This window comes from Coenobita brevimanus, chromosome 14 (genome assembly GCF_032717465.1).
Source record: "Coenobita brevimanus isolate Jiangsu-jjx chromosome 14, ASM3271746v2, whole genome shotgun sequence".
In the NCBI taxonomy this organism is placed as follows: Eukaryota; Metazoa; Arthropoda; class Malacostraca; order Decapoda; family Coenobitidae; genus Coenobita; species Coenobita brevimanus.
In genome coordinates this window covers 9,000,199-9,011,087 of record NC_136967.1, presented here as the reverse complement: position 1 = coordinate 9,011,087, position 10,889 = coordinate 9,000,199, and the positions used below count along the sequence as shown (strand labels likewise).

The following is a 10,889-nucleotide window of genomic DNA, read 5'->3' as shown; positions in this document are numbered from 1 at the left end:
ATTTGGGTGTACTTTGTAAAATAAATCGCCGCCAAGGGAGAAATGCAAAGAATACTTTTTCAGCAAAGTGTAAGGACTCACCTAATTCTCGACAGTTTCCAAATTATGTTATTATAGAACATGTCTGGCCAAATTTCTGTACTGCTGCTGACTAAACTGTGTGAAGTGGGATGCAGACTGATTACCCGTCAGGAACTAGGGACCTGCTGGCACCCTCGTACACTTTGTTTTAATAATAAGGCCTTGGAGGCGTTTTGTCCTGGTCATTCCATTTGGTTGTGGGATTACGGCGAGTGGCAGTAAACAGATAGAGAGGCATAGACAAATGAGTATGGTATTTTTGTTACTATGTGCACGAGGAAAGTAAAATCACACCAGTCCATTGTTTTTCCTTTATTTTGTGTGCACGCAACAAGTGTGTGTGTGCAGGCATAAATAACAATAGAAGGCAAAAGATCAGATCGAAGGAGAGTAGATGTATAGTGGTAGGTAGATTAGGGTAGATTTTATGAAGCCAGAACAAATAGGTGAATAAGAACATAGAGTGGTAGATTGAATTCGAGACATATGAAGCTGGAGGAATATTTTTCAGAGAGCAAGGATGGAGAGTTGTAGAAAGAAACTGATAGCAAAAGGTACGTTTATTTGAGGAAAAAATATAGGATAGGATAGATAGTCGGGTAGGATCTGTACAATCATTTACACGAACAATTATGAAATCACACTGGGAAGCTAAAAAAAAAAAAATATTCAGCATGTCTTCAGAATTCATAATTGAAATAAAAAAAAGAAAAAAAAATGATATTGGCTTTTTCCGGTGACATTTGAAAGTGGTTTGACGTGATGGCCGGCTGGTGACTAGGCATGCCGGGTCACTCACCACAAGATATGGCAAAAAAAAAAAAAAAAAAAAAAAAAAAAAAAAAAAAAAAAATTAGAAAAATAATGCCATTGAAAGTTTTGAAACTACGTCTTATAACCTAGTGAATCTGAATTGGGGGAAAATGATTTATGGGGAGACTTTAGAGCTTTCATAAATGAGGGATTTAATTGTGATTGACTCGTATCGCAATTGACGTTATGCCTAAAAAAAAAAAATGTGCTGACATGTATTGGTCTAACACGTCACTATTTATCACGCTCACACACGCTCACTAACGCAGAGTAGCTGGCGTCATCTTGGGAGTGTCGTGGTAACTGCTCACAAGCCGAGGACGACGCGGCCTTCCTGGGGGTCAGAAGGGTAGTAGTTTGCGCTGTGGGGGAGGGAAGAAAATATTTGTTAGCACTGGAGGAGCTTGACAATTATAGGAGAAGAGGAGTTTTAATAGACTGCGCTGAAAGAGAGGCAGGGTAGGTTGTAAAGGAGTATACTGTTAAATTAGCATCGGAGGAACGTGTGGGTTAGAGAAATAAAGGAGAGATCTCGTGAAAGACTATTCCCTTGCCAGATAAGTGGCTGTTTCGCGGCCGTCTGCGCGAGTCTTTGTAAAACTCTACGTAGTTTGCCAACCAAATTTCACGATCCAAGCATTCGCAGTTGGCGGCCAAAGCAGCCCCTCTGAGGACATCATCTAACCCAGACTCAGAAAGCCAACAATTAGACCCTCAGACTCTGCGTGAACACTACAGTTGATTACAATACTCACCACTCAGGCACATTGTCTGGGGAGTCGCAGTTGAGGGTATCGGCATTGAAGACGGTACCGATGGGGCATCCCACCTCCCTAGGGAATTTGCCATCCTCACACACGTAGAAGAAGCGGCAGTCATCGGGCTTCACGTGGCGGGAGTGGTCGAGCTCCTGGCCGTTGGTGTGGATCTGGGTGATGTTGGGGCAGGAGAAGCCGTCAGCGAGGACAACTGGAGGGTAAGAAATGAAAAGTTAGAAAGACAAAAATGAAAACTAGAAGAAAAATAGGAAGTGAATACGGGGTCAATAGGGGGAGGCGGTGGCTCCATCGATAGAGAGGTGGCCTGCAGTCCTAGCGGACCCAGGTTCAAATCCCGGCTGGGGCAGGGAACAGTTTAAGGATTTGAATTTCTTAAAAATCAGACTTTACTGATCTTCCAGAAGACCCGCCGACATGTCGTAAAAATACCCCCGCTAATACCAATACACCAGTCCTGTATGAGACAGCCCTAGCATGTATTCAATATGGACGGTGGGTGTTAGCGCCGAAGTCATGACATGTAGAGGTGTATGGTATGTAGGAGGACTTCTGGGCCTGAGAGCAGGCTGTGAAGCCTATGCCCAGAGTCGGACACACACACGCACAAAAAAAAAAAATAAAATAAAAGGAAAGTTATGGAAAAATTAGAAAGTGAAAAATGGAGTGCTATAGGGAGGGAGAAAAAAAAAAAGGAAAAACAACTTGTGGTTGAAAATACGAAAAATAAAAAAGGAAAAAAAAGGAAGAAGACAGAGGAAAAGGGAAGGTTATCAGGGGTGGTGATGAGGTAAGGGGAGACCGAGAAGAAGAAGGGTTAGGTATATGCCTCTCGACTGCACGAGGATCATTAACTCTTTGGTCGATGATGAACCCGTGTGGAAAGGAGGACAACTGGGGGAAGGGTGGACATTGAGAGAGAGAGAGAGAGAGAGAGAGAGAGAGAGAGAGAGAGAGAGAGAATGCGGAGGGGGTAAATTGAACGAGTAAGAGAGATGATCATAACTTGCTACACTGACTGCCTGACTGAGAAATGCAAGAGATAAATACATTGTACCCGTAGTAACGAAAATAAAAATATTGTATAGATGCGGGACCACGAGGGTCGTAATATGGAGTGTAGTTATTGAGTACGCAGGGGAAGTAAACTGTGTCCAGAAATCCTTAGGGTTTGAATGACTGAATGGGCCGCTCCAAGATGTTAATGACACGACACAGTAGCAAGGACACATATTTGCACTTTATCACTGCCTCCATGCGTCACTGTGTCGTATTTCGGAGTAACAGTGTATTACTATATATTGTTGGGTAACATTTTAAAAAATTATAGCACAATTTTCCCTTCAGTCTGATGACTTGAAAAAATAATTCTTGTTAATTCTAGACGATTTTTTAATCAGTTTTGGGGAGACTTTTCCAGTTGGTGGGGATTTTTTTTTAAACTTTCATTAACCCTTTCACAACACTGAATTATTACGTTTGATGGTTGTGTGAATGATATGAATAATACGTCACCAGATTTAAGAGATCATTTTGGACGTTAGTAATAGATGTGGTAGGAAGCCACTCTCAATGGTGACATATATTTCACACAGTTTTTAGTGCGGACGTTGAACATGTTTTTTTTTTTTTTTTTTTCCACACCCACAAGAATGGCCAAATTCAGTGTGTGTCCCTAAGTGTGTCACTGACTGTCACTGTACTTTTTTGAGAGGTGAAATAAGGCTAGTTGCAACCGTAGAGTTTTATGGACGTTTCCATTTTAAGGTGTATGTGGAGGGGTGAGGGGTATTGGTGGACGTGTTTGTGGAGCGTCTGAGGTGTGTGTGTGTGTGGTGTGCATCTTGGGTGTGTCTGAGGAGCGTGTCAAAAAACATTTGACACCTCATGGTATGTACTGGGATGGTGGTTACGGCTGGGGTGAATGCGGCTATGAAAGGTATTAATTGTTTTCTTTTATCTTCACGTGTGGATTTTTTTATGTATATTGTTTCCTTACAGGTGTGAAGAGGAATGTGTAAGTTAAAGAGCAGGTCAGTGACTATGTCTGGAGTCGTTGTTAGAATCGATCTCAGGTATGAAAATATTCTAAAACTAAAGCAGGTATCACTGAGGGTACTCGTTAGCTTTTTACGGCTTGATGATGGCGACAAGCTGTTGCTTTCATTAAAGGAGTTTCCATCTGGAATGTTTTGGCAGTGTGTGTTGCTACTTAACTCACTAACATAGTTTTACATGAAAATCATTAGCGTGTGTGTTTTTTTTTTTAGCAGGGTGTGTTGGTACTAGGGGATGGCATACTCATATAACGATCCTTTCCGTGTTTTGGCAAGATGTGTTGTTAAGTAGGCGTGGCAAAGCTTTACGCCAAGATCCATAGAGTGTTTTGGAAACATGTTGCCACTTTGTCGTGACATACTGTTCTTTCATGAAGATACTTAAGGTGTTTGTTGGCAGGGTGTATTACTCCTTAGATGTGATATAATTTTATATCGAGATTCTTAGCGTGTTTTGGCTGGGTGTGTTGCTACTTGGCTGTCATAGAGGTTTATATGAAGTTCCTTAGGGTGATTTTGCAGGGAGTATTATTACTACTTACTGACTTTAGCGATGCAACCAGAACGGATTCCTGTGTGTTCCCACTGGCAGGTACCGGTGAACTCATCGAACACAAGACCAGCGGCGCAGGTACGTGTGACGGGGACTCCGCCGGTGCACTCGTAGTAGTCGACGCAGTTGGTGGGGTCTTCGTGCTCGAAGTAGCCGTTCATGCGGGGGCACTCAATGCCGACAGGCTGGGCGGCCTCTGGGGATGAATGGAAATAAGGAGGTTAGGATCGGGGGAAGTACAGAAGTTACGATAGGGGATGGGGTGTTTGTTGACGGATATAATTTTGGTTTTAAAGAAGGAGGTTAAGATAGAAGATGGGGTGTTTGTATAAGGATTTTAACGGCTTGAAAGAGGTTAGGATACGGGATGGAAGAGTTTACGGCAGAGGATATGTGGGTTGCAAATAGGGCTGGAAAGTGATGAGACGTAACTGAACAGAAATAGAGTGCTGGTTTTTACAGAATAGAGGTTTTCGAGGGCTGAGATGCGAGGAGATAGAGCAGTGATGAGACTTTGGGTGATGGTGTCGTCAGTTTAGGAATCTTTCTGACACTTCTTCCTGAGCGATTTATTTTGCCTGTTGTTTTTAATCATTCTCGTCTGTCTTGTTTATTGGCATTGTTGACTTAAATAAATACAGAAATTTATGGTAAGAAAGAGGTGCAAGTGGGCTTCTTTAACCATGCACAGTACTACCCTTTGGCCCGTGTTCATAAAGACTTTGGAATTTCCCCTGCACCTCCTCCTTACTAGTTCGTTTCTGCATATGACGTGTTAGTAATCCTTCGTATGTTTTTCATGCATCCATTCGGTGTCGATATTGAAAGGACAAATAAGATACAAGACAACTGTAAAGTACGCAGAATAAATCGCCGAGAAAGAGGTTCTAGAAAGCCTTCTGAACATACGAACCTTGGATTAGATAAAAACTGGACGTGTGACCCAACTTTTTGACTTGAAAGTTCCTCTGTGGTGATTAAACCATTATAGTAATATCCACAACTAAATTGCTACAAGTGCTGTCACGGGCAGAAGTTTTCTCGACAATCTCGTGCTGGTTCTGTGTCCTGCCTTCCATATTTCTCATCCCTCCTGGAACTTCAGGCAGTTTTCTTCTTTCTCACAGTCTTTTATTGGGTGCTTCATAGTGCTTTCAGATAAAATTATTTAATTTAACGCACTCCATCGCCACAGCCGGCAGGAAAGTTTTGGTTAACTTTGGTCGTAACTGTACCTGAACGATTGAAAAGTTTGAGACAAGGAAAATGAGGGTTCTTTGTAGACGAGGTGACAGAGGGAGCGATGACTACATATAGATTAAATGCAAAGACATATTGATATGAATATGCGAAAGAGAGAAATAATGAAAAATATGGATGTGACTGGAGGGAGTCAGTGAAGCAATGAACCCAACTTGAGACTTTGCTGGAGAATGCAGTAGTTGTGGAAGTAACATGCTAAGATACGAAAGATGATAGTGAAGAGGATGGGGGTAACATGCGAAACTCAGATTTTGAATTTGAAGATCAGTCAGAGAACCCTGGCCAAGTAAGTTTCCGTAGGTGCTAAGGGCATTTCGTAAGTTTGAGTTTACATCCTTTTCCATAAAATGTTAACGTGATTTTTAAAAAAAGGATGTGTAAAAGATGATTATCCTGTTGATTGATCCTGTGCCTACGAAAAGTTCATTTGGTATCCCTTCATCCCTCTAAGTATTTTCTGTGTGTGTGCTACTGCTAGGTTACTAAATTTAGCGTAGAATGTGTAACTGCGTTGTATCGCTTATGAAGACGGAAATGGCAGTTTTGTCACAGGAAGGTACAGTTAGCAATATCCTCATGCAGGAAGATGAAATTTTAGTAATGAGCCAGTTTACTGATAAAACTTTTATTTGGACGTTTCTAAAGGAACTGTGTTCCTCTTCAGCAGTACAAAGCTTCCTCTGCTCTGTATACTGCTGAATAGGTTGACTTTGAAACGTCCAAAATTATGTTAAGTCTGCAGATAGTGAGTTTTTTACTAGCATACTGCTCTTCATGTTACATAATATAGAGGACCGAAGATGAAACTGGTTGTTTTATCAGATGAAATTAACTGTTTCAGCACATAAAATGACTGGAACTGATTAGATGAAACTGTCTGGTTCATCAAACAGGAAGATGGCATTAAGTAGATGGAATCAGTTGTTTTACGAGATGAAATTGGCAGTGTCATCACATACAAATGAGGAAGTGGCCACTCACGGAGGATGGAGTTGTCGGGGCAGGAAACGATGAAGGGGTAGTTGCACTGCTCAACGCGGGGGCCCTGAGCGTCGTCGAACACCAGGCCATCAGGACACAGCTTCTCGGTCATGGTGCCGCGGTAGCAGTCATAGTACTTATCGCACTGGTTGGGGTCACGGTAGAACCCATCGTCGGGGGGACAGGAGAATTGTTGGGCTGCGGCAGCGCCTGTGGGAGGAGGAAGGTGAAGGAGGAGGAATTAGATTAGCCTGGTGAGGGGAAGAAAGCTTGTTAACCCATTCAAACTGATGACGTGATTTTGCAGTTTATTGTTACTCCTCTATACAAAATTCGTCCAACTTCGTAGATCCAGTGTCAGTTCCCTAGCCTTATCAACCTCCATACCTAGCTTTCTCATATACTCATTTACTGCATAGATTCACCTTCTTGGCCCACCACGCCATCTCCCATCTTCAGACTCACTGCATAAAATCTTTTTCACCACCCTATTCACATCCATGTTCTCCATATGGCCTCACCATCTAAACACAATCTCTTCAACCCTATTCTCCACATGTTTAGTGAATCAAAATAGTTCCTATCCAAAGCACTCTGCACTCTACACTCTTTCATCAGGAGGCCCATCTCCACTACTCTTAACTCCTGATTCTTCGTTTTTATGCCACGCCAATATGGACATTGAAAGCCCCAAATGCAATCCTGTTGCTGCTGCCACACTCAGACTTCTTTTTTATTTTTTTAGTATCAAGGGCTTCATAGCGCCAGTCACTTTTCTTTCATTGGTACTCCACTTTACACTTTTTCGCACATTTATCTTCTATATCGCTATTCAGGGCATTTAACTTCCTCGCCAATTGGTGTTTCTACATTCACAGAGAGAAACATCTTCTGTCTCAGCAACTATCACCGTTCTTATCTACATTTAAATTCAATGCAAGACGCTCAGAGACATCAACAAAGCTCTGCACAGTACCGCAGAGAGCTACTGACTGTAAGCAAGTACCACAACATTAATTTGCGTATTACTCCTCAACATTCATTCACATACTTTCCAGTTCGCTTTCATACCAATATGGTTTGCATCAATGACAAACAAGAGGATACTGAGGTGCAATGTGCAGAATAAATCGCTAAAGAAGAGGCATTACGAAATCTCCAAAGCCACTTAAAAGATGACTCAAAGCGACGTAAATGACTTCCAGATTGAAGGGAAAAGCGCAAGTGAAATAAGGATGTTTTGTCCGTAGAGTTTTGAGTGAAGGTGGAGGGCCTTGAAGTACAGTTACTCCTGCAACTGTAAGACCGGCCGGCAGAGAAAGTGTTTCCTAATATACTCGCCACGATAAGACTGACTATGCTTTTTTCATTTTAATTTGGCTTAAAATTGCCCTCTCTCTCCCTTTATAGCTGAGTTGTATCAATAGAGCAGTAGTGGAATATGATGCTGGTTACAAAGATGCGATATGGAAAGAATGTAAAATCGTGGCACTGTCTTTTTCTGCCACTGAATTAGATGAAATAAGCCACAAAAGGGCGAAAATCCGGGCCAATTAAAATGACAGGACTATAGTAAGAATTTTCATTACTCAGAGAGAAAAAAAAAAAGAAAAACGGCCAGCATATCCAGTGAAATGAAAGGAAATGCTTTAAATAAGTTGACAGATTCAATTATTCAACATAATGAAGACCAGTGAACATAGTACATTCTCCTGGTTGATTATCGATTGAACAGGCAACTGCAGCGGATGACTTTTGAACATTATAACACCCGGTACGTGACTGAACAGCAACATCGGCAAGAATTTGGATACAAGGCTTCCGATAAATGCCAGTTATGATGGACGTATTGTTCTCCCGGGGCGAACAATGGGGCCACATGCACCCTCCTGTCTGTGGGATCTGTTGTGTTATTAAGAAGCGGGTTATTGTTGCGTAAAAGACGGGGGAAGATAAACAACAGAAACAGGGTCGTCATACAGGCTTTGGAGGTTTCGAAACGCCTCTTTACTAGCGATTCATTTCGGACATGGCTCACCCCCTTTTCCACTTTCATGTCAGTGATGCCGCATGTCAGAACAATATCAAAGGCACCCAAGAGGATGATAAGGTGCAACATGCGAAATAAGTAGCCAAGGAAGAGGTGTTACGAAGCCTTCTGACCTATAAAATCACGAGAGGGCCGGCTGGCGGGCTGAGGGGGAGACGGACCACTTTCACTCTCACTCCTTCACCCAGCCAACAATAGGCCGGGGTTCGGTAGGTAATTCTTTGACATTCCATCTTGTGCCATTAATGTTGAATAGGCGAGAATTTACCGCCTGTGCTTTTTTCGGCATTTTTTACAAAATAACCTCGAAGTACCTGTTTGTACTGTGTCACCTATGCAAACTAGACAATAATTAATAGACGGTGCTATGTGCTGGTAGTTCCGAATCATGTATTTTGTGTCTCTAATGCAAAAATAGGCCAGAGCCTGACGTCTTGGCCTCTTTTTGGAATTTTGATTATATTTCTGGAGTCTATCTCCTGCCACCAACGCGAAATAAGCAAAAAATAAATACTTGCGCTCTTTTTATAGGAATTCTTAAGCATTTACCACTAATGTAATAATTGGAGGGAATTTAATCCCGTTTGCCAATCTAAGGATTTATTTAGGTCTCGGGAGTTTTTCCTTGGTGGAGAAGATTAATGGAGGCTTTATCTAACTCCTTCACTGCGAGAGACTTCCCCAGAGATTAAATAAGATCGTTTGGAGGTAGTAAAAATAAAATATAGAAATGGCGTTTTAGTGGAGTAAAGCAGTTAACTCTCTTGGTCATCTGCTGAATTGCGCGGAATCATCGTGTGCCACCATTGTAAAAATATTCGTGAATTAAAAGCCCATGCTCTTTTGCGGTGACGATTGTGGCCATTCACTCAAATTTACACATATGGGCGATTGTGCAAGACGGTTTTCAGATGCCCATATTGCTGCTTCACTGTACGCTGTCTCTCCCCCTCTCTCTATCTCCCTGTCTCTTTCGCTTTCTCGGTGCGGCGGTGTCAGGTGAAGGGGTAGTAGAAGAGACTCACCAAGGAAGAGGATGGCCAGCAGACGGTGCATTGTAGCGAGTGTGAGCGGGAACTGCGGTGGCTGCTTGACGCCGCCCTTCTATTTATCGTCTTACTTTCTCATGGTGCCTCCCTACCCCCCTGCCACCTCTCCTGCCCTGGCCATGGTCTCGCTTTGACTCCCCCACTACCCTCTCCCCTTCTCTCAACCCCTTCCCCCCCTCCCCGATGCCTGTCACCCCCGTAACTCCTCCCTGCCTACCCCCCCTCCTCCTTCTCCTTCCTTCCCCTCTCTTATTCCCCCACTCTGTCTCATACTGGCTCCACTTGCCTCTCTCCTTCCCCTCTCTTCCCTCTCCCTCTCTCCTCATGCCACACGCTTCGTCTCTCTCTCTCTCTCTCTCTCTCTCTCTCTCTCTCTCTCTCTCTCTCGTTTTAGTTTACGTCTCTTAGCATTAAGGGCTGACCACTTCCTAGGAACCAAGAGACCTGTGATTCTCTCTCTCGCTCTCTCTCTCTGTCTTTCTCTCTCTCTAACCTTCACTCTCAGCTTCCGTCTCTCACTCATTTTTCTCTTCTTCCTCTAAAACACATACCACAGTTTCCTTGAGTCATTCTTCCCAATTTTTCGCCTCTCCTTTTTTCCCATCCCTTCTAATCTCCTCCCTTTTAATGTTTTTTCTCTCCTTTCTTTCTCCTCACGTTATTTATAGTCTCATTTCTTCCTGTGTCTTTGTATTTCATGTCCTCTTTCATGTCGTTGTTCTCTTGTTAGATTTGTATTGTAATTTTTATTCCTCTTCTTGATCATATTCCAGCTCTTACCAGATATGTGTATATCACACACACACACACACACACACACACACACACACACACACACACACACACACACACACACACACACACACACACACACACACACACACACACACACACACACACACACACACACACACACACACACACACACACACACACACACACACACACACACACACACACACACACACACACACACACACACACACACACACACACACACACACACACACACACACACACACACACACACACACACACACACACACACACACACACACACACACACACACACACACACACACACACACACACACACACACACACACACACACACACACACACACACACACACACACACACACACACACACACACACACACACACACACACACACACACACACACACACACACACACACACACACACACACACACACACACACACACACACACACACACACACACACACACACCTCCCAGTTTACCT

The 10,889-nt window shown here is 43.0% G+C and overlaps 1 protein-coding gene across 1 annotated transcript; it reads right to left on the bottom strand.

Moving 5' to 3' along the window:
• Positions 1-958: 958 nt before the first annotated feature.
• Positions 959-9,645, bottom strand: LOC145419022 (protein obstructor-E-like). Its single transcript, XM_080287271.1, has 5 exons — positions 9,600-9,645; positions 6,525-6,734; positions 4,270-4,476; positions 1,650-1,863; positions 959-1,256 (listed from the first exon to the last, which is right to left on the bottom strand). The coding sequence occupies exons 1-5, from the start codon at positions 9,628-9,630 to the stop codon at positions 1,202-1,204; spliced, it is 717 nt and encodes a 238-aa protein (XP_080143397.1). The 5' UTR covers positions 9,631-9,645; the 3' UTR covers positions 959-1,201.
• Positions 9,646-10,889: the final 1,244 nt, after the last annotated feature.